This window comes from Euwallacea similis, chromosome 26 (genome assembly GCF_039881205.1).
Source record: "Euwallacea similis isolate ESF13 chromosome 26, ESF131.1, whole genome shotgun sequence".
Lineage (NCBI taxonomy): Eukaryota > Metazoa > Arthropoda > Insecta > Coleoptera > Curculionidae > Euwallacea > Euwallacea similis.
Window position 1 is genome coordinate 2,163,057 of NC_089634.1, and position 23,290 is coordinate 2,186,346.

Here is a 23,290-nt window from a genome sequence, read left to right on the forward strand (position 1 = left end):
GTTTTACAGGTTTTTCCTTCACCAAAATGTCAAGAGCTCTTACAAATTTGTACGAGTAGTAAAGTTGTAAAAGATAATGAAACTCCGACGCTACCATCAAAATCACATACAAAAAGAAAATGCTCGTGAAGACATGCGACATGTTGAACGGTGACAGACAAAGAGACAAATGAAGCTGGAACCACAAATGCAATATATAACTTGAATTTAAAATCGGCCGCCGGTTCACCTTTCTAATCAAATAATTTATTTCTTTAATTTTTGAGTTTAGAACAATAACGTAAATTGAACAAGAACCTATTAGTAAAAAAATACAATGGCCACCATCGTTATTTTCGGAGCAACAGGTATGACTGGCTTATGTGTTACAGAGGCAGCTATAAAGAAAGGTAAGCCATTCCCCAACCTCAGTTTGTCACGTCCTTATAATTTGCAATTCAAATTATTTAATTTTCCACAACGGATTGGATTTTTGAAGATAAATACAAAACATTAAAATTTTCCCTTAGGTCTAGTGGTGCGAGTCCTACTCCGAGACCCCTCAAAACTTCCTGAAAGCTTAAGTAAACAGGTTGAAACTATAAAAGGCAACATATTAAATTATGATGATGTCCTCAAAACAGTGCAAGGCACAAGTGCTGTTATAGTTGCTTTAGGCACAGGAAATGACTTAAAACCCACTACTGATTTGAGCGAAGGCTTGAAAAATATAGTAAAGGCCATGAAAGAGGCCAATGTGGAAGTTGTGACTATTTGTCTATCTGCATTTTTGTTTGATGTTATGAGTGACCGATTGCCACCTAGATTTAAAGATATTACAGAGGAACATAGGCGGATGTATGAAATTATAAAAGACTCAGGCCTTAAGTATGTTGCAGTTTTTGCACCACATATTGCAGGTAAGGATATCTCTCTCTAATTAAATAGATTTTAATCTCCTAAATATTATTTGCATGCTTATGATTAACAATTTTCTAGATCAGCCGTCTTCAACAATTCAAGTGGAGTTGGACAAATACATTGGTCGGGTAGTTTCAAAATATGATCTTGGTCAATTTTTAGTTGATGCCATAAGTCAGCCCAACTATTATAGGCATGTTATTGGAATAATATCTAAATAATATACCTAAAACCTGAATCAAAAAGTAAAAAACTTTGTTTTGGTTGATGTTTTTATTGGTGTAGATTGGTGAATAAAATTTTATATTATTGTTTAAATCTAAGATTCTCTTTCCTTCTTTACCTGAAGACTTAATTTCTGCCAAAATGAAAGAAAATTAAATAGGAGAATGTTTATTTACAGTCTTAACTTACATTTATAGTTCCTTTTTCATATATGTTTTTGAAATACTCAAATGTTTATTATTAATATTTGGCATTGGTGGTGCTGTAGGAACATTATTGCAGTTGCTTAAAACACTACCCATCACATTGGCATCTAAATTACCATTACTAACTAAATTGGTCATTCCTGTTGAAGAAAAGTCTCCATAAATAGAGATTGGCTGACATTCAATGTAACCTAATTTATTGTAAAATCCCTCTTGTCCCTTTGTAGATAAAAAAATTACACATAACTTCAAGTTTTCTTTACAATATTCCTCAGCTTTCCTCATCAAGATTGACCCAAACCCATTGCCTCTTTCTGCTTGGTCAATAACCACAGTCTCAATAAAACAACCATCTTTTATACTAGGTATTGGTGATATTTTCAGATGGCCTATAAGCTTCTGTGCTTTCAAGAGAATCAATGATGTTGGCAGTTTATTACAGGAAGCTTTTAAACTTCTTAGTCTAGCAGTGTCACTTCTTTTCCATTCACTATTTATAAGGTTGCAGCAGTCCTGAAGACGTTCCCAGTGTTCATGTAAGGGTAACACCTTTATTTCCATCTGAAAATGAATATTAAATTTAAGACATCCTGGAGGAAATACGTTTTTTAAACCTATTTCCCAAGGCAAAAAATATTTTTCTAATTTTCTATAGTCTGCGGTAAAGCCCCTTTCCGTTCCGCGTTTTTCGTTCAACTGAAATCAGAATTGACGAACAATAAATTATTAGTTTCTACATTAGCGGGTAAATAACTATGTTTTATAATATATTTAAAACACCAATAACAGTGTAATAAAATTTAATTAAAAATAGAAATTAGGTTAGGAAATCTCATGTTGCCAGATTTACTGCTTTTACCTTAAACTTAATTCTTCTATTTCTGTAAATAAATATATGTACTGTTATTTCATATTTGGCCCCAGAATATTTGGGATAAGTAAATTTTAGGTCTTTTTTATGCTTAAAGAGTCTTTGATTAATAGATTGGCTTATTTTTATATTTTATAATGATTCATATTATATTTTTCTTAAGCACTATTGTTAAAGAAAATATTCATTTAACAAATTGGCAACGTTGATTTAAGGTTAGGAACATTGACATTCAAGCTGTGGATTCCAAGTAGTAATGAAAACGGAGTAAACATAGAAAATTGTTATATGTGAATTAGTTGAAATAAAACGTTTTACCAAACCTAAAAAGAACAATTTTAAGAATACAAATCAGTATTATTTAATAAGTATTAATAAAATCGATAATCTGATATTACAGTATTACTGGGAAATGATGTACCACCTTACCTTATAGCAGGTGCAGACAGACCTTTCGGTTCTGACCGGGACCACTACTATTCTTAAAGGTAGGCGGAAATTTGAGAATTATTAAACACTACAAATGCTTAGACCAACCAATTTTAAAAATAGATTGGACTAGGGAAACCTTAAGTTTGCATTAGAAATGAATCGCCTTGGCATTGCTGCTCCTAGTGGCATTGCAGACAACACTTTAGGAGTCTCATGGCACGATTCCTCTTGGATTCCCATCTTAAATACTTCAAATGTTATGGATTATTTTTCTCAAGCCTCAAATCCATTCTTTGATAGGACATGCAATAATGAAATTGTCAAGATGCAGAGACTAAACCCAGATCAGTTACAGTGAGTTTTTAATTGTCAGTTATTTCTTTTATTATACTACAGGGTGTCCCAAATTCTAGCATATGGTTTTAATATGTAGTACTAAGCTGTTTTTTTAGAATTAAAAGGGTTATTTTTAAAATTAATTGTCACTAATCAGAATAACTGTTGGTGACCTCAAATTTCTAATTGGGGATGTTCAAGTTTAGATAATTGACTAATACTGTAGGTATTTATTATTAATATTTTTATAGGAATATGACTGGACTGGAATATATCCTCCTACATGTGCAAGAACCCATTTTATATGTCATTAGAAAACAACATAGACACAGTCCTCAACAAGTGACACCATTTGCAGATTATTACATCATTGCTGGAATAGTGTACCAAGCTCCAGATTTAGCCAGTGTTTTAAACTCTCGGCTGGCAAGTCAAGAACCATCTCATGGGGTACTTAAGAGAACTAAAATTTCAAATTATTCTAGTTGTCTGCAGTGCATTACTTACAAGGTTCATTTGAAGAAGCATCAAGTTTTTCTAGATACCACCCAAGCAAAGGCTATTACTGGGATTTTAAGTCTCAAAAAGGAGTGGAAAAAGCCAAATTAGCTGAGAAAGAGAAAGTTAAAGAAGAGTCAAGTTCACTATTTCAAAGGCAGAGGGTAGATATGTTGTTAGGGGAATTGATAAAGAAGTTTCCACTACCAGTGCCTCCCCAGCCTAAAGTGCCAGCCACAGTACCTGTGAAGAATGAAAGTGAGAATGGAGGACAGGAAAGTAATAATAAGGAGAAGGTAGAGGTTAAGCAGGAGAATAAAGTTAGTAAGCCTCCACCAGAAAAGAAACCTAGACTGAATTGAATATTATAATGTACCTGCAATGTAGGTACTATGTATAAAATGTATTAATAAGAATTATACTATTAATTCTATCTTACTAGAGTTTTTTCTTCCAAACTACCTCATAATTTATAAATTATCACTTCCTGAGTAGATGCTAGTTAATGTTGTAAATTATGAAAATTTTAATATTATGTTGTTTTTTGGAGTCTGGCTTAAAGTTTATCATATTATACATATATATAAGTAGGAAATATTTGTTCTTTTGTATATGTTGGGCAAGAAAAGCCTGTTTAAGAAGATAATGTCTTTTAAATTGCGAAACAAATACAAAGATACTAATACCTTCGAAGTGCGAAAGGTGATACTTTAATGCACGTTGGTTGCAGTTGCAATCCCGTGCGATACAATCAAATAGCTATAAAAAGTTTTGACATAGGCATATGCCACTATAATTTCTAAATCGAGTAATAAAGGAATAAAAATCAAAATCCGCATCATTTTCTTATTATATTCTCATAAATGTATTAAACACTATAAATTGTCAAACTTAAAAAAAACAAACAAATAAAAGTACTTAACACAGAGAAATATATCTGAGGGAAGAAATACTTGACCAATATTAGTTTTTATCTAGTTCATGTTGCGTATAAATACCTAATTACATAATATATTAACTTATATAGGTACCTAATATATCATTGTATGTACACTAAAACGAATCTGTAAATTACCTAATGTAGTATTCTAAGATGCTATCAGAATGACAGTTTTGACAGTGACTATCCAATATCGCCACTCTAGCCAATGTGACTCTCAGTAATAATCCCACGACTATGTTTAATTGACGATGACATTGTTTACAGCGACCACATTGAATAACTGTCAGTTTGATAGCATATTGGAATTGTCTAGAAACATACTCTACTCTTAACAACTCCCTGCCGCGCCTTATTTCAAGGGAGGAATGGGCACTACAGATATATCTACATGCTGAACCACCATAATAGACCAATCGTTAATTCATCAAAATCGGATTGATAGTTTCCACAGTGTAACAATTATTTAAGTTCTTCCTTTCTTTTTGTTACTTTATTAAAGGTTCTAATAATTCAGGTAATTTCTAATAGGCTTGTACTATCCATATTGAAGGAATCATGGTTTACTTATGATGTCTCAGCTCGCCCAAAGTGGGCAAATCTTTAAGTTTATAGAGAATTTCGGAATTTTTAATATTTTGTTATTAAATTATGGCTTAAGCTTGATTCAGGTTAACTCGATCCTCTTGTCTTAATTCTAATAATAAAAATCTGTTCCCGAACTCTTCTGTAACACAAGTCGAATGGTGGGATTAATAATTTGCGATAGTCTTTTCAGATACCTAATATTGTATATCGCTTTTTATAAACGTTTATTTTTTCTCAATATTTAATTAACATAGGTATTCATTTGTCGGATATCATTGTATTGTTTATTCTAAAAAAATGGTACTATATCCGTTAATTGTGGTTGTAATAATACTGCATTGTTAATGATAACACAAAGATCTCTTTTCTTTTTGCAACATTCAAAGCCATCATTGGAATAGACCAGTAACCGGATTGTTAAAATCTGGAATTGATGTAGATTTAAAAAAAAATTATATTTAGAATCGAGTTACCGGTTTTGAATCAGGTTGAAAATTTAACTTGTAAAATTCTATGAACTGAAACGATTATCAGCATATTAGGAAGGAAACCTCCACTTTGTATTAAGCTCGTAGAAAATACCATACCGTTGAAAATAATTGAAATGCAGCATATTTGATGCTACAACTTTAATTCATACCTGAGACTAGGATGGAAGGTAAGGTATCAAATCTGATCTTTTAGAGTCCTAAACATTATTTTTAACCCATTACTACCTTCAAATACGCATTAATGCCTAACAACATATTATTTCAAGTAGGAAATTTAAATTTGAACTGAATTTCAATAAATATCCTTAATAAAGTCAGGACACAAATGTTATTGCCGGAGCAGTAAATTATGTGGTTCTATAGCGTTTTGTAACTTTGAAGAAAAATTTTGTATTGGTTGAACTCGTAGATATGACCTTAGAGTTTAACCAACGCAGACTTTTACCAAGCAGCAACTTAAAAAATATATCTAGCTTACGTACTAAGTATCAAAAAACGAAATGGTTTAGTGCTAGTGAAACCCTCTGACTTTTTTAGGTGGCCTCTGTTGCACAGAGCTTTCAACATCTGAACCATCTGACGGGGAGTCGTTGAAGAATCCATCTCTTGTTAGCTCACTATCAAAAACACCAGTTTGTTTGGATTTCTCCAAGGTACGAACTGCAAAAGATTCATGGTTTAGAAACAATTTTAGTGGTAAAATGTGCAGTACTTTGTGCTTCCAGAAGGCTATTTTGCCGTTTAAGGTCTTCAATGTCTTGTTGATGAGAGTTGTTCTTTTTCTTCATAAACATTATATATTCGGCAGCCTTCTTCAATATTTGTGCTCGACTAGCCTATGATGTCGAGACAACATTGTTACAAACTAGGCATTAACAATTGCAAATTTTATTGTACCTTTTCTCCATTTAATGCCGGAACAGAGTCCCGTAAACTGCTAAAACTATCTTTGATATGATCACGCCGTTTTCTCTCAAGCGCGTTATGATGAGCCCGTTTTTCAGCCTGAAAAGTGTACAATGGCTGCTTTTTTTTTGTACAGATATTTTGTTGTTAATTTTTATATCCTATCATCAGTATAAATAGATGTCTTACCTGTGAATAAAATTGGTTTCCAGATGAAGGCCTTGAAATTGAAGGTCTATTATCAGAGTCTTCTCCATCCTAAATGAGAATTTAATGAATTGATATTGACTGTTACAAATAATACTAAAAGTAAAAGGTCACATGAAAACCAAAATTATGCATTTTAACCTTCTCAGTGGAGAGGCAATGTGTAAACCCCTAATACTATCGATATATGTAAAAGATTCATTTTTACAGTCTTTTGAGTCACTATTAATGATAATGAGATATGCACATTTGTAGCTGCATCTGATTTGTTATAACACAACTTCTGGGTAGAATTAGCAACAATTAGTACCAACATTTAATAAAACAGCTACAATGAACATATGAGACCCTAGTAAAGAAATGGACCAGGAGCTATATATTAATGAGATTGGAATGGACCACCCAATACGAGCAGGCTCCAGGGTGAAAAACTAAAAAAGAGATGTTTTCACAGATTCTATCATTGTGTTTTGATCTGACGAAACTGACTGAGCATTTGGGACCTTACGTCTCAAATAGACTAAATGATAAGTATCAAACTTTACTTAGATAGTAAAATAAAAGAAAGGAAAATGTATCGCGTTTGGTAATTTACATAAGTCACAAAGAACCTAATCTAAACTACCCACTATTATTTGGGTTAGTTGGGCTTGGGTACTTACATCACTCTCCACATCAACCTCTCTGTCGTCTTCGCTTAACATGTTTTAGAGCCACAATATTACTAGTCTAAGCACAACTCTTTTATTATATTTTTTGTGAATGTGAATATGAACTATGAACACTTTAATAATTAAAATTAAAATGATATACTGGCACTTGGTATTAAACCATAAACACACAACAAAAACCACGTGTTGTCATCAAATAGGCTACAGAATATAGAAGTGAAGTTGATGCTTCACAACGCTTTCGAAGTGCGGACTCGAAGGTCACGGAGTTAGGTACAAATTTTACACTGCGCATTGCGCGGTACGGTTTTGATGTAGTGTCAGGTTCCAAGGTTCTTGTGTTTCCGAACCAGCATTTTTGACGTTTGTTTGATATTTTTGTCCCAAAACATGAATTAACCTAACTCCCAAGGGTTCTAGATGGACATGGTCTCGAACTTCGGCTCATTTATTAGTGTTAGTTACCCACACCGACATCAAACTGTGAAATCTTTTCGATGTAATACATCGTTAATTAGCCTCAAATTCTCTACTGAAGGGAAAAGAAGACATCGACCTGTAAATTATCTATTGAAAACAGTCGCACAAAACTGACATAGGGCCATCTCGCCCTCTCCCAACATTAGCGCCAAGCTTGCCCGTCATTTTCTTTTCTCACAAACATCTAATTTTGTTCTAATTTCAATGCATTTTTGCGCATTTAAATTCAGATTAATCTTCCTAAAAATGCACGAACTCCTAATTGTTGTTTATCATTGATAACACAAAAAAATCTTGGTTTTGTTAACAAGACGCTCTGAGTTATCCAACAAAATTTTCCTTTGTCACGTGGTTGGCAAGGCGCCTTCGGGATAAAGCAGCGTTGAAGGACACAGTACCGTGTGCAGTCGTTCAGCGAATTTGACGGATCATTAGTACATGCGACAAGTGACGTATTCAATGGCAGTCAATTTAAAAAGCTAACGACAGCAGACAGCGGACAGCAGCAACACAACATTGAACGAACGGGTTGGGCCTTTGATTTTTTCTATTAATTTCTTTTAGTTATTTTTTTATTTAAGTTATCGTGAAAGGCAGGTTTAGTGGAAAAAGTGGTGCTTTAGGACACGATAAAAATACCTGCAAGATGAATAAAGGATGTGCACGATGTGAAAAAACGGTATATCCAACCGAAGAATTGAAGTGTCTGGATAAGGTAATTAGGTTTATTAAAAAAAAAAAAGATTTAAAAAGTGTGCCAAAGAAGCTGCTTCGACGTATTATGCTCCAATGGCAAAGGGTGAACTTGAAGAAAATGTTGAGACTAGCCTCGCCCCACACCATAATGTTTGCCAAAAATACTTTTATTTTATAAACAAATTAATAATTAATCAAGGCTACATATTTAGATTAAGGTTGAGTTAATTTATGAGTCACAAAACCACATTTGTTAATAAACTAGCCCATTTGGTAGTGAAGGACAATCTTACATGTGGGTATAGTGTTCCAGTGAGAATGACTAAGAAAAAAAAACAAATTTTAGACAATTGCTCTCAATTGAGATCCAAGAGTTCACATTTACTTTATTAATATATTTAGGCCTTGTTTTCGACCTGTTGGTATAGAATGGCACATAAAATACCAACTTTCTATTTATATTCCTTTTACTCTCTCCTCATATAGCAGGTAATCCCAAATCTTTGTGGCTGTTTACATATCTAGAAAGCCTAACGGACCTCAACACAACTCTATATATATTATTCATATTTTACAGTGCTCTTCACCTGGTAACTTTGCCAGTTAGATAATATCTGTAAAAACAACTAAATCAAAATAGAACATTGGTTGATTTCTCTATTTTCATAGGAGTTACCTTTGTTGGCAAAGTTACCAGCAAGTTTGAAAAATTGTTATCCTAGCATTGTATACAGGGTCTTTTATAATTAATTACTTTAACTTTAAAATGTAATTCCCCTTCATATTTTTATAAAGAAATGTTCTAAAAAACGTGTCCTAACCTGCTTCATTTTTGAGATACAGCAAATATATAAATAAATAGCTCCACAAAGGGTCCACATTCATTGAATGTTCAAATTTGAACACCCTATATCTTGATAAGCAGATTACGAAACATATTTATGGGAATATTTCTCCATAAAATATGAAGGGGAATCTCTTGAAATCAAAGTCATTAATTATGAGACAACATGTATAATGTAATCAGGCACTAGATCTTGAAGCTGACTAATGAAATGACAATTAGGTAGATTTAAGAACTAAATCCCTACTTCCACCAGTGTCTAAATGATAGATTTTGGAATGCACCTGTTTACTTTTAACATATCCAAAATGATATGACTAAATCAGTTTTGATTATTAAAATTTTGTGATTTGCTAATCTTCCCTAATCTTGTATTTTTAAGAGTTCTTAAATATAGAAAATTTTCCTAACTATTTACTTAAATCAAGGTTGAGTGTGACAACTGTTGCCCTAGATACAAACTTGAACTGAAACAAACATTCACATTCTAAATCAATTTTCTCGGCATATTTATTAAGCCTTTTTTATTATTATCATTTTATTAGCTATAAACTGTAAGGCTTAGTTTCAAAGTTTTGATGTGCTTACAGTCCTTTCTCTGTACTTTCTCTAACTAGTAACATTTGTAAAAAGAAATCCACACTTCTTTCCTAGAAATTGTGATCACCATGCACCTGAAATGTTCATGGGAACTAGAAGTGCAATTGATTCGCATATCGGAACATAATTCAAGCTTTTTTGAAAAAGATCCATTTCATAAGGCAATAAAAGCATAGAAGATGTTACCAGTTACTATTTGGAAAATATACATATACTGCTGTACAGATCAAGGAACAAGTCATCTCCTATTCAAAGGAAAGCCATATTGTAACAAAAATTATTGTTCATCAATTCACCTAGGGTTAGTCACGGCGAATCGTGTAATCGGCTTATTACAGTAGTAAACACTCTTTCGTCGACTTTTATTTCCTAGTTATATTTTTAGGTGTGGCACAAATTATGTTTCAAATGCAAGGATTGTGGTATGGCTCTCAACATGAGGAACTACAAAGGCTTCAACAAGGAACCTTATTGTGACGCGTAAGTCTGATCATAATCTGTGACTAACCTAGACTCTACTTTAAACAATAACCCCTACTAGGCATGTACCAAAAGCCAAGGCCACCACAATGGCGGAGACCCCTGAACTGAAACGGATAGCTGAAAACACAAAAATCCAATCAAATGTAAAGTACCATGCGGACTTCGAAAAGAGCAAAGGAAAATTCACACAAGTTGCCGACGACCCAGAAACGTTGCGCATCAAGCAAAACACAAAAATTATAAGTAATGTGGCCTATCATGGTGAATTGCAAAGGAAGGCCGATATGGAACAAAGGCGGCAATTGAACGAAAACGGCAACGCTGAAAATTCCGTACCGTCGGTGCCGAGAGCAGTGCCAAGTCAGAGTGTCGCGCCGGCGCAACATCCTGCTGTTGGGAAGATCGCTGATTACGATCCCCAAGTAAGCTTCCCTATCCGACTTAAACTGTAGGGTTGAGCTTCTGTTCCATGCATCCACTACTTACTTTAAATAAACCGAAAAATCGTGGATATTGTCCTTGTCGGGTGATGGATTCATGGGAGGGAAGATTTATTCTTGACCTAATTTCAAATTTTGATAGGACCATAAGTCTAAACATTCGTTTTTTAAAATAAAGACTTATTTTTTATTATATAGTCATCCAATCACCAATTTCAAAGTCCGTACTCTATGAGGACGTCGCAAACATTGATTTACAATTCCGAAATTGGAGGGAGCGTGATGGAACCAGTGCCTACCAGGCAGATCGGTTCGGTTCACGACATGGACCCTGTTAATCACAACTATGGATCACTAGGAATGGGACGAGTGTACAGGTAATTTACTGCTGTATTCATAAAGCCACAGAGTTAGTTTTATCGTACGTTATAGGGCGATATACGATTATGAGGCTCAAGATGAGGACGAAGTCAGTTTCCAAGATGGAGACCTGATTATTAATGTGAGCAGTATCGACCGAGGTTGGATGACTGGACAAGTGCAGCGGACTGGGCGGGTGGGGATGTTGCCGGCCAATTACGTGGAATTAGCCAACAATATTTAGATTTGTTGATTTTCAATTGCAAGTTTTTTGTTGTTTTGCGAGGTGGGTTATTAAAAGAGAACCGTTTCTATTGACCTAGATAATACGTACCAAAATGGGGCCAAACATTTTTTTTTATATAGGTTCGACTTAATTCTGTTAGCGGAACAGAACTGTACAATTTTGTTAAAATTTTGACTAATTTGAGTTTCCCATGTGTATAATTTGATTTCAAAATTTGTCTAGCGTTGTGTTTGATTTGAGATTATCGTTCGCAGAATTAAGGGCATCTAAATCTACCTTTCTGTATTGAAGCTTTCAAGTAAATGAATTTTTTAATAAGTGTAAATATATTTGCCCTTATCGTTTAAAGTAGGACGTTGTTAGTTGAACTGCTCTACTCAAGAGACAAACAAAATATGGCATTTGTTTTGTCTACAAGGTGCAAGGTTGGTTAAATTAAAAAATAACTACCGTTTGTGGATTTCATTTAGGAAACCTTTGCAGGGTTGCCAACTGTTGAGTTTTTTCTGAGATGTGTATATTTGGGAAATATGAAAATTGTCGAAAATGTCAATTTTAATTAGAAGTTTATTAGTAAGCGCTAATTTGCACTTTTCGAATTTACCCCGAAATCCAAATCAACCATTGACGGCTGTAAGTAACCGTTTTTTGCCCTTCTCCTAATTAAAGCATTGCAACTGAAAATGCAATTGGTAAAATTGGCTTTGCTTGCCATGTATATAACAAGTAAACTTGTTTGAACTACGCAAATGTGAGTTGACTTGTATTTACTCAGTGTATTGTCAAAGGTTTATTATTAGCAAAAATATTTGTTAATTCTAATAACAGATCAAACCTGTATTCATTCCTTTGTTTAGGTGCAGGGTTTTCCTTTTCATTTTGACACCCCTTACAGTTTTATCGGTAAGGCTTGTAGGAAAAAAAATTAAATAGAAAGACATATATGATTTGTCCGTTATTTTTGTCTTGTGAGGCTGGAGCAGGGCTGTAATATTGACATTCATTGTACGAATTAAAAAATCGACAGCCATTATATGTAACTTTATAGAGAAAATCTAAAAATATCATTTTGGATTCTTTGGAGAAAACTACTTAACATGACTATCTTGCACTTTTTAATTCACACCAGAAAAGCTAAAACTATAGACAATTTATTTCGCTCAGGATATACAATTTGCAAAAAATGCTCCAACATGGGCTGAAATCCATATATTTGAATATAAACAATAAATTAAAAAACATTCTGGTTAATGCGGCAAAGTTCTGTTCAGTACGGCGAACGTTAAGCAATACATTTTAAAATAATACTACATTACATATCAAGCACCCAAAGTAACGTCTAACATTCGGTAGCGAATTATTATACAATTATTAGTTATTTAAGAAAATCAAGATATGTAAACTAATTTTTCCCACGACCATCTATAAAAAAAATTGACTCGAATTATGAGCAACAAAATAGCTGCTCTGAATGAAAAAAATCTAAAATTAGTAACAATATTGGGATGATCACACAGTAGAACGCACATCTGTTAATTCTTCTTGATTTTCCCACCTGCCTAGTACTGCGATTTTTTCTGTAGTTTTCTAATATAAAACGCGACAGAATGAGCAGAAATATGGCTATTTTGTCACTCTACGTCGAGCCAATTAGTTGAATTGAAAACGCTATTGATCGCTAATTGAACAGTATTCCTATCGGTCATTCCGTTATACAGATAGTGTAATTGTCTGGGAAAGATCTCTGTGCCTTTAGAAATTCCTTCAAGAAGAGACTGAAATCACTATTTTTATATCTTCTAATTGGTGCTTGATAAAGTCAAACATATAGTTATTTTAGTGTTAGGATTACAATAACTCGAGACTAACGAGATTTTGATGTATAACTTATTGTATAACATTTTCCACTTGGTCTACATTATGCGGGTAGATGTGTTTAGTTTAAGTGATAGCCTCATCTTTCTGTTATTTCTTTTGAGAAATTTGTCTTCCTTGCTTCACATCCATATCCAAATGAATTTCTTAAAACTTCACCTAACGGTCTAGTTTCAGAAAATATTATTAATTCCTCGCAATAAATACGCCTAACAATTTAAGGTGAATATAACTTGTGCCCTCTCTGCGAATTAAACGTATCTCGTTAGCCTTAAAATCTTCATCTTTGTCTGTCCATTTTCTTCTTTTATATGTTGAGGGTGTATGCTAAAAATCTTAGTCATATTTCCAAGGGCGACGAGATCCATTTAGTGAAGTGAAGATGGACTAAATATCATTCCCGTTTTTCATTCCTTGGTATTAAGCATTTATTATCAAATTATTTTTGAAAATTGTTTGTGTGGGGAAAATGCGATTTTTTGTAACAGTGTTATTGTTATTAAAATTTTCGCACCTATTTTTACTGCAAAGCGCCCCAAATTTGTTGGTTTTCTTCCTTTATTCGTCCACAGGCTGATTAGCGTTAAATATATATATTTTTATTTAATTTAACGCGGCGATAGTAGAAGTAATGTCTTTCATAATTAGTTCGTTCGTTTGCTTTAATGTTGGTTTACATCGAAACCAACAGCAATATGGAACTTTGAAAATAAAGATATGCTAATATTTAATTTTCAGTTTAGCAAAGCCTGGTAAAAACATTAAATATCCACTCGTTTTTTATTTTTGTATGTTTGGTCCGTACACCCACACTAAGTCAACATCTTTATACAATATAGTGGTTTCTTTATACACTTTTCATTGTGCCTTCTCCGATTTTTATCAACCAAAGTAACAACAACAACAAAAAAATAATTCTACCATAGGGGGTTTTGCAATATAATGTCGAATATTTTCTCCACACCATATTGTTTAATGCATAATAGTTAAACATTTTTGTCACGCTTTTACTGTTTATTATTAACAATAATATTTATTCCACCATATATTCAATGCAATATCTCTAACCAAGATTGAATAGAAGTCAAATTACGTTTTGATGCTAGAAGTTTGCCTTAAAGTAACCATTAGTTCCAGTACATTATAGAGTTATTTTTATATTAGATTACTAGTATCACGCAACCGTATTCATTGTAAAAAATGATATTTTTTATTTAGCTTTATTCTTATTTCAAGCGCATCATCTATACATACATATACAAATATGGTGTACTATTAAATATAACCTGTGTTTTGTGAGGGTGACGCAGGGAAGTTGTATATTTTTAATAGATCGGCATCGACAATGGTTCTTGCGTGACCCCTACAAAATCGTTGTCAGATGCTTTAAACATTATAAATAACAACTATTATTGTTAAAATAGACTTTTTATTAGAAAATCATTTATATTTATTTTATTTGATACCATAGAGTCTTCACTTAATAGTCGTTTTTCACTGTCGCTGCTACGAGATCTACTATTGAATATGTCCATATCACCACCATCAAAGGTCATGGAATAGATCCGTTACAGAAGGTTTGCTATATTGATAGGGCTCGAATTAATGATGAATAAATCGAATATTGCAAGAAAAATCAAGGTGTCGATCCTATGAGCTCTTGTAATGGTTTCTGCGCTTCAAATAATTTTCCAAAAGATCTTACACTTGATGAGGAATTTGCTCAAGTGAATAGGAATATTTTAGAATTAATAAAAGTGAACATGTTACATTAGTGTGTAATACATAAGATCGAAAAAATAATCGACAGTGTTTTGTAAAATGCTACGATATGATTATAAAAGTTGCGGTTTTATGACCTTCATATACTAGTACAACTAATGCATATCAGTGTACTTATATTTATATAACAATTGGGATGTAGACACAAATAATAAAACAACATTATTGTCTTCAATTATTAGGAATGATTTATTGGTACTAAATACCTAATTAATGAAAATTATGAGCATTGATACCCAAAGCTTAATGAATACATTTTCTGTGGGTGTTCGAACATGATACTTATGAGATCTGATCGACTGCTTCTATTTCTTCTTCTTTTGCTCTTTTTGTAGCTTCTTCAATTCTTTTCGTTTTTCTTTTAGAGCCATATTTTCATACAACCTGTAGCCGATGAATGCTGCAACAAAAGAAGTTACATTTCGTGCACTTTGTGCTTATTTAAATATGCCATTTGCACTAACGTTATAAAGAAAACGTATATTATTAAACTTAGATCAATTTTTTACCTATTAGTAGGACCACCAAACTTGTCAAGCCAAATAAAATTGAAAACTCCACCCAAGGGTTCGTTACGACATCACCGATAGGGGGTCGTGCTCTATTCATAGCTAGATTTCTAAGCAATGTTTCTTTATCGCTACCTGAGAATCCAGGTATCTTCTCCAGAGCTTTCATCAATTCGTTCAAATCAGCTTTAGAGTCCACTTCAGCTTCTGGGACCGCATCGGCGACGGCATCCCTCAATCCTTGCAGCAGATCGTCAGACATTTGTTAACACTAGCGGCCTTTTAAATATTTTCTGGATGTAAAATACGTAGCTTTTTTACACTACATATGAATAAATTTGCCATCAACATACGGCAGTAACGTGCGCCAAGTCACCAAATACTACTAACGTGGTATTGAAGTGTTTCCACATCACACTTAAAATTTTTGTTTGTAAACTGATAAAGCGGCAGCATTAACGCTCACGATTTGTGCCAAATTAGTTTTTTTTTTGTATATTGGTATAATAGGTTTTTTTTCTATGGAACCAGCAGGATCAGCCTATGTAGTAGATTCAAATTTATATCAATAGATACGATGACGCAATTTGCAACTTGATATAGACATTATTAATATCTTTTTTAATTGGCACATTTACATTATCTACTAATGTTAACCTGCTCGTTAGGTACTAACAATATCCAACTCTTTAATATGCGGAACCCAAACCGGATACCACGTACATCAAGTGATAATAAAAACCCTTATTAGGAAAAATTTTAATATTTAGTAGTCTTTACAGTGTACCATTTTTAGTGCTTTCGCCATTTCTAAAACAGCTGGAGTTATCAAGTTGGTTGAATTTAAAAAAAGCCGTTGTTTGTCGAGTTCATCTAGGAAACTTTTACAATATTGTCAAGGTTTGATTAATATTTTACCAATATTGTATTTTCCCCCGACTTCGCCGCGTTCTTCTGTTTCATTCAACATCATTTTCTAACGATTTAGGTGTAGTTTAATACACTTACCACAACCAGTTTTAATACAAGGCATTTTAAAATTAGAGCGCAATAATTTCAGTGTATTTTACATTGAAATACATGACAAAGAATTATGAAAATACATTCAGACTAGGGTCAATAACATATTTCCGTGGACATTTATTTTTATATTCACAGGTTGACATACCACTAAACTACAATAAATCTAAATGTATTAATACTTAGCGCTTAAAGGCAAGGGTGTAGAAAGTGTGTAGTGCTAACCCAGTACCCACTAACACACCTGCAATGGTGGAAATGGCTAGTACTCTGTCTCCATATCCACCTTTTAGATGAACTGGAACACTATCATCAACCTAAAAAAATAGAATATTTAAAAACTCATGAAGTATTAAGACAAATTAGAAAAAAAAACTTAATTAAAACTTCATATTCCAAAATGAATCTGAATCAGGTGCTGCACAGGTGATTGAATTCTTGGAATTTAGTTATGGTTTAATGAATTGCTGGCCCCACTGGAATCTAATTTATAGTGAATTTTGGGTTTTGCCAATATTCAAATTTTATTTTTTGAAAAAGTGAGCACTTTTGCCCAATTGCACGAAAGCCAGATTGGTTAAACCAAAGTCTGATACTAAAGTCAAATTGGCTGAACCAGAATTTGATACTTAAGCCATACCATAAGAATAGCACTGTTGTCAAATTATATTCATATCTGATATTTGATGACAGCAATGTTAATCTTATGATAATGGAAGTTACAATACATGATCTCTTGATTTAGGCTATTATGGGATTTCACAAATAAGCCCGTCAGGCTAACACAAATACCGTCATAGTTTAATGAGATTTTAACTTACCCCAAACTTCTCTTGATTCTTCTTCATCTTAGCATAACGAGGGCTTGGTACTTCTGTTAAATTAGAAGCTTGACGAGTTCCTCTAACAACTGTTTGAGTAAGAGGAAACAGTTTCTGAAAATTTTAGGACTTATGTTACATAGACAAAAATGTTTATGCCTAAACTGTTACAATCACTTGAATTAAATAGACAACACACATGTAAAAATTCCATTGATTTATTTGACTATCAGTATTACGTAAACTTTTCTGGGCGGCGATCTACTTCTTAATTTTTTACCACATTTGTCAATAGTTAAAAGGATTAACAAAATTTATGTGAGAAATGCCGTAGAAATTCATAGAATCTTAGAACGATTTTAAATACCTTTGAGACATTCATTTTCAAGATTCTTTGGGATCTTTGGCAGAAACACAATAATGTGCGGGTTGGAGTTCAAAGTGAGTAAAATTAAGGATGTTCGATTCGAATTTCAAGATGTCATATGGGATATGTCTAGGTCTGTCATTTACGTCAAAGTCAAAACTATTGGCCCCGTACGGAATCGGTGTACATTAATATACTACGTGACAAACAAAGGTAAACACCCATTAAAAACCATTTTATTTTGATAATTTTTTGCGTGTTGATTTATCTTAAAAAAAGAAAGAAATGATCAAAATTTCAAGTTTATCTGTTAATTTTTTTTAGTTTCCATGGGTCATTCCTTAAAAAAATAAAATTTTGTTTAAACATTTTTGTTCACATTTGCATCGCAACTTTTGTGAAGTGTGTTGCAATCGGTCATAATTTTTACTCATTATGCCTAGAGTGCGTAGAATTGAACAGATCCGTCAGCTTAGTGACTTTGAGAGGGGCGGATTGTTGGGTTGCGCGAAGCAGGTCTGTCGGTCAGAGAAGTGTCTAGAAGAACTAACAGATCCTTAGGAACCATAGTGCGGTGTTACCAGGCGTGGACTCAGGAAGGCCGTGGGCACAGAGCCAGAGGCACTGGGCGACTCGGAGGAACCACAGAGCGCGAAGATCGTCGATTGTGACTTTTGGCTCTTAGAGACCGATTTAGCAGCAGTTGAGCTATTGCAAATCAGCGGTTTGAAGAACATGGGAATAGGGCTGGTATGCGTACAGTATATCGCCGAATACGAAGTTTTGGCCTTTTGTCCTATCGTCCGCATTGGGTGCTGCCTCTCACTCGCGAACATCGATCTAACCGCTTACAATGGTGTAGAGAGAGGATTCAGTGGGACCAAGAATGGACTCAGGTGATCTTTAGTAACGAATCCCGCTTCTGTCTGGGGATGAACGACGGTCGGGCAAGGATGAGAAGGCGACGGGGTGAAAGGCGAGATCCACAATTTGACAGAGAGCGTCATGTCCACCGTACTGTAGGCGTTATGGTATGGGGTGCTATCGCATATGGTAGTAGGTCACCCCTAGTTTTCATTAGAGGCAACATGACTGCCCAACGCTATATCCAAGAAGTGTTGGAGCCATATGTGATTCTATATTTTCAAACTATCCCGAACGCTATTTTCCAGCAAGACAATGCTAGACCTCATGTTGCTAGGCAAACAATAACGTTCATGGATCAACATCAAATCAACCGTTTACCCTGGCCACCTCGATCGCCGGATCTGTTTTCTATTGAACATGTCTGGGACATGATTGGCCGCAGACTGTTGAATTTACAGCACCCTCCACAGACTTTAGCAGCCCTTACTCATGAAGTTCAGATTGCCTGGAATGAGATACCTCAAGAAGACATTGACAATCTTATTAGATCTGAGCCCAGGCGTATCAATGAGTGTATAAGGAACCGTGGATGCTCAACACACTATTGAAAAAAAAATGAAGTTCTTCCTCTGATCTTGCTGAAAATGTAATCATTGAATAAGTATGTGGTACTGAACACGTACAAAAAGAATTATCAAAATAAAATTATCTTTAATGGGTGTTTACCTTTCTTTGTCACGCAGTATACATAGCGAAATTGATCTATTGGGAGCTTACAGTTATGCCGATTTGACAAAACGTGAATATATTAGACCTCTAGTTCTTCCAAAGAAAAGGGGTGGAAGTTTTATTACACAGGGCAGCCTTTTTTTAAGGATAATTGAAACTAAAATCCAGCCGGGTATATTATCAAAAAATGGTAATGCATAGGATGTTTCAATTTCAAGTGTTTTGACAGGAAATACCTATTTTCTGACTAGATAAAAGAAAACTGATTTAGGTGTCACGGGGTCGATTTTTGAGAAACGTCTAATGTCAAAAACCGTTTCCTGATATCGTCACAGCCCACTAAGATATAAAAGGTTTTTCAATTTTTGGTAATTTTGAAAATCGCCAATAACTTTCTTATTTATTAAAATATTGGAATTGTGCAAAAACGTTATTATTGCACTTTTTTCAGAGGAATCTAATGGAGTGCTCAATTTTTTCCTGCTGTTCATCATTTTCCTATAAATTGCTACAACTTCATTTTTTCAAATATAAATCACACGTTGCAATGACTTAACAAAATAGACAAGTTGAAACCCTTTTCAACGATGTATATAACTTCAATATTTATTATCAAAAGTGACGGAAATACAACGAATTTTTGACATAAGTTGGCTTTGAAAATTGCTGTCAAAGGTGTTGAAATTTGAAAATTTGAAATTCAACATCAACGTTGAAAGTATGTATGTTTTAAAATTTATTAAATTTTGACATGAGTTCTTAAAATAATCTTTTTTTAGATTCCATTGTTGCCTTCTGTCATTTGTACATTTTTTGAGTCCAGTTTGAATACCTATGTTAAGAGTATGTTTTAAAATTTATTTCATTTTATCATAAAGCATTAAAATTATCTTTTTTATTAAGTCTCAACGCCTTTGACAGCAATTTTCAAAGCCAATTTATGTAAAAAATTCGTTGTGTTTTCGCCATTTTCGATAATATTAAATATTAATATTACATATTAAAGTTATATACAGTGTGACCCACTTAAGAGCGGGACACCCCTGTAAAATTTTTATTTGTGGTTCGATTTTGATCATTTTTTTATATGTTGTAGGGCATCAAAAACTCTATTTTGTGACAAGTTCTTGTTACGCTCGCTTAAAATCTAAGGTCTACTTTGCCCCTTTCTTATGACGAAATTTTAAGAAAAGACATTAGGGAATTTTTTATTTTAAATTTAGCTTCAGTAATAACTTTAGAATTATTCAAAATGGCTGTATTTCAAATTTCGTTAAAAAATGTTTATCCCTAAAAAAGTTGTAGAGCAATCCAATTTTAAATTTATTGAACCATCTGGATGTAATAATTTTTGGTCAAGTTGGCTGAGTACGGATCCAATAAACATAGTTAAGTCACTTGTTTTATCCTTGTCATTAAATACAATGCAATTGTCTTTTTGTAAATAAATAAACCAGTTCTTGGTGGTTTAGAAGAAAATTTAACTGTTTTTGATTGAAGAAAAAGTTCAGATATGAATAATCAATTAACTTTAAGGGAAAAAATTGAAATAGTGCGTCTTTCTGGTGACAATGACAGAAGTGTAAGGGAAGTGACTAGAATATTTAACACAAGATATCCTAATCGACGTCCGATTACTAAAAGTACAGTGAATCGAATAAATCGTACATTTAATGAAACTGGAGCCGTTGATAGATATTTGTTAAAAAACAACCGTCCTGGAAATAGAAATGAAGGTGATACAGAAATCGCAATTTTAAATTATTTTACTAATAACCCACATGCTACATTAAGAATAGCAAGTTTAGATTTAAATGTACCGAGGGAAAAGATTCGTCGATGCCTGAAAAAGAATAAAATTAAGCCATTTAAACCAAAATTTCTGCATACTTTGGAGGAAGGAGACAAGAACAGAAGATTGGAATTTTGTTTGTGGGCGCAAGGGGAGTATCAAGATAACAACAATTTTCTAAAATGTATTCTATTTAGTGACGAAGCTACATTTACTACTAACGGGATAGTTTCTTCACAGAATTGTAGATTTTGGTCTCATGAAAATCCACGCTGGATTATCAACTGCAAAAGTCAATATTCCCAAAAAGTAAATGTTTGGTGTGGAATAATCTATGACAAACTTATCGGTCCATTTTTTCTTGAGGGCAATATGAATTCTGCAAGTTTTTTAGAACTATTGAGAAATGAATTATCCAATGCGATTGACAATCTTCCACTATTATACACAAGTAACATGTACTTTCAACTTGATGGAAGTCCTATACATAACGCGAAAATTGTTCGGCAGTGGCTAAATACAAACTTTCCCAATCAATGGATCGGACGGAATAGTCCATTAATACAATGGCCACCCAGATCACCGGACCTGACCCCTTTAGATTTCTTTTTGTGGGGTACTCTTGGGCAAAAAGTATATAAAAATAAATATATATCTATCAACGGCTCCAGTTTCATTAAATGTACGATTTATTCGATTCACTGTACTTTTAGTAATCGGACGTCGATTAGGATATCTTGTGTTAAATATTCTAGTCACTTCCCTTACACTTCTGTCATTGTCACCAGAAAGACGCACTATTTCAATTTTTTCCCTTAAAGTTAATTGATTATTCATATCTGAACTTTTTCTTCAATCAAAAACAGTTAAATTTTCTTCTAAACCACCAAGAACTGGTTTATTTATTTACAAAAAGACAATTGCATTGTATTTAATGACAAGGATAAAACAAGTGACTTAACTATGTTTATTGGATCCGTACTCAGCCAACTTGACCAAAAATTATTACATCCAGATGGTTCAATAAATTTAAAATTGGATTGCTCTACAACTTTTTTAGGGATAAACATTTTTTAACGAAATTTGAAATACAGCCATTTTGAATAATTCTAAAGTTATTACTGAAGCTAAATTTAAAATAAAAAATTCCCTAATGTCTTTTCTTAAAATTTCGTCATAAGAAAGGGGCAAAGTAGACCTTAGATTTTAAGCGAGCGTAACAAGAACTTGTCACAAAATAGAGTTTTTGATGCCCTACAACATATAAAAAAATGATCAAAATCGAACCACAAATAAAAATTTTACAGGGGTGTCCCGCTCTTAAGTGGGTCACACTGTATATCGTTGAAAAGGGTTTAAAATTGTCTATTTTGTTAAGTCATGGCCACGTTTGATTTATATTTGAAAAAATGAAGTTGTAGCAATTTATAGGAAAACGGTAAGCAGTAGGAAAAATTTGAGTGCTCCATTAGATTCATCTGAAAAAGTGCAATGATAATGTTTTTACGCAATTCCAATATTTTAATAAATAAGAAAGTTATTGGCGGTTTTCAAAATGGTCAAAAATCGAAAAACCTTCTATATCTTAGTGGGCTGTGACGATATTGAAAAACGGTTTTTCACATTAAAGATATCTCAAAAATAAACCCCGTGACACCTGAATTAGTTTTCTTCTGTCTAGTCAGGAAATAGGTTTTTCCTGTCAAAACGCTTTAAATTTGAAATACCCTGTATATAGGCGTCAGGTTAAAACTGTAATATCAAATAGTTTATCCGTTTGATTTGATTTTACACAGAAATAAATGATACTTAACAAAAATCGCATCTTTCAAGAAAAAAAATTCTTGTAACGGATCTTGGAGCAATTTACGGAGTGATTTATTTCACTGTTAATTAAACAATACAACTCAATCAAGTTTACCAAAATGAAAAATTCAGTTGACGAAATACATGTCAAAGCAATAATTTTGAGTTTTTGCAAGTTTTGCTAAGTTCTTAAGGATTATAACCGAGAGTTAACACACATAAAGATGCTACCGTGAAGGGATGAGTACTAGTTAAACGGGCAATTATCGGCTAAGGAGCAATTATCAGCTAAGATGCAAAT

General features: G+C 33.4%; 8 protein-coding genes across 11 annotated transcripts in view; 4 read left to right on the plus strand and 4 right to left on the minus strand.

Moving 5' to 3' along the window:
• Positions 1–23,290, plus strand: part of LOC136417014 (cytochrome c oxidase subunit 5B, mitochondrial-like) — a 46,504-nt gene that overhangs the window by 13,671 nt on the left and 9,543 nt on the right. The gene's annotated exons all lie outside the window — the stretch shown is intronic.
• On the plus strand, positions 199–1,212 carry LOC136416975 (flavin reductase (NADPH)). The gene is made up of 3 exons (XM_066402422.1): positions 199–389; positions 510–899; positions 979–1,212. The coding sequence occupies exons 1-3, from the start codon at positions 317–319 to the stop codon at positions 1,119–1,121; spliced, it is 606 nt and encodes a 201-aa protein (XP_066258519.1). The 5' UTR covers positions 199–316; the 3' UTR covers positions 1,122–1,212.
• Positions 1,272–2,759, minus strand: Naa80 (N-alpha-acetyltransferase 80). 2 transcript variants are annotated; one of them, XM_066402423.1, is made up of 2 exons: positions 2,632–2,759; positions 1,272–1,892 (listed from the first exon to the last, which is right to left on the minus strand). In XM_066402423.1, the coding sequence occupies exon 2, from the start codon at positions 1,890–1,892 to the stop codon at positions 1,317–1,319; it is 576 nt and encodes a 191-aa protein (XP_066258520.1). In that variant the 5' UTR covers positions 2,632–2,759; the 3' UTR covers positions 1,272–1,316. The 2 variants fall into 2 exon arrangements, with proteins under 2 accessions (XP_066258520.1, XP_066258521.1); XM_066402424.1 differs by lacking the exon at positions 2,632–2,759 and adding an exon at positions 1,946–2,082.
• MED6 (mediator complex subunit 6) lies at positions 2,789–3,906 on the plus strand. The gene is made up of 3 exons (XM_066402421.1): positions 2,789–2,988; positions 3,222–3,396; positions 3,456–3,906. Exons 1-3 carry the CDS (start codon positions 2,789–2,791, stop codon positions 3,828–3,830), a joined length of 750 nt encoding a protein of 249 aa, XP_066258518.1. The 3' UTR covers positions 3,831–3,906.
• On the minus strand, positions 4,301–7,511 carry LOC136417013 (protein max-like). Of its 3 annotated transcripts, none has more exons than XM_066402497.1 (5): positions 7,263–7,511; positions 6,583–6,651; positions 6,385–6,492; positions 6,200–6,323; positions 4,301–6,147 (listed from the first exon to the last, which is right to left on the minus strand). In XM_066402497.1, the coding sequence occupies exons 1-5, from the start codon at positions 7,302–7,304 to the stop codon at positions 5,999–6,001; spliced, it is 492 nt and encodes a 163-aa protein (XP_066258594.1). In that variant the 5' UTR covers positions 7,305–7,511; the 3' UTR covers positions 4,301–5,998. The 3 variants fall into 3 exon arrangements, with proteins under 3 accessions (XP_066258594.1, XP_066258593.1, XP_066258592.1); XM_066402496.1 differs by having other exon boundaries at positions 6,385–6,510; XM_066402495.1 differs by having other exon boundaries at positions 6,385–6,513.
• On the plus strand, positions 8,249–14,736 carry Lasp (LIM and SH3 domain protein Lasp). The gene is made up of 5 exons (XM_066402486.1): positions 8,249–8,466; positions 10,277–10,371; positions 10,433–10,796; positions 11,013–11,191; positions 11,247–14,736. The coding sequence occupies exons 1-5, from the start codon at positions 8,398–8,400 to the stop codon at positions 11,416–11,418; spliced, it is 879 nt and encodes a 292-aa protein (XP_066258583.1). The 5' UTR covers positions 8,249–8,397; the 3' UTR covers positions 11,419–14,736.
• LOC136417016 (uncharacterized) lies at positions 15,188–16,074 on the minus strand. Its single transcript, XM_066402500.1, has 2 exons — positions 15,588–16,074; positions 15,188–15,478 (listed from the first exon to the last, which is right to left on the minus strand). The coding sequence occupies exons 1-2, from the start codon at positions 15,847–15,849 to the stop codon at positions 15,384–15,386; spliced, it is 357 nt and encodes a 118-aa protein (XP_066258597.1). The 5' UTR covers positions 15,850–16,074; the 3' UTR covers positions 15,188–15,383.
• LOC136417017 (cytochrome c oxidase subunit 7A2, mitochondrial-like) lies at positions 16,723–17,924 on the minus strand. Its single transcript, XM_066402502.1, has 3 exons — positions 17,796–17,924; positions 17,429–17,542; positions 16,723–16,924 (listed from the first exon to the last, which is right to left on the minus strand). Exons 1-3 carry the CDS (start codon positions 17,808–17,810, stop codon positions 16,790–16,792), a joined length of 264 nt encoding a protein of 87 aa, XP_066258599.1. The 5' UTR covers positions 17,811–17,924; the 3' UTR covers positions 16,723–16,789.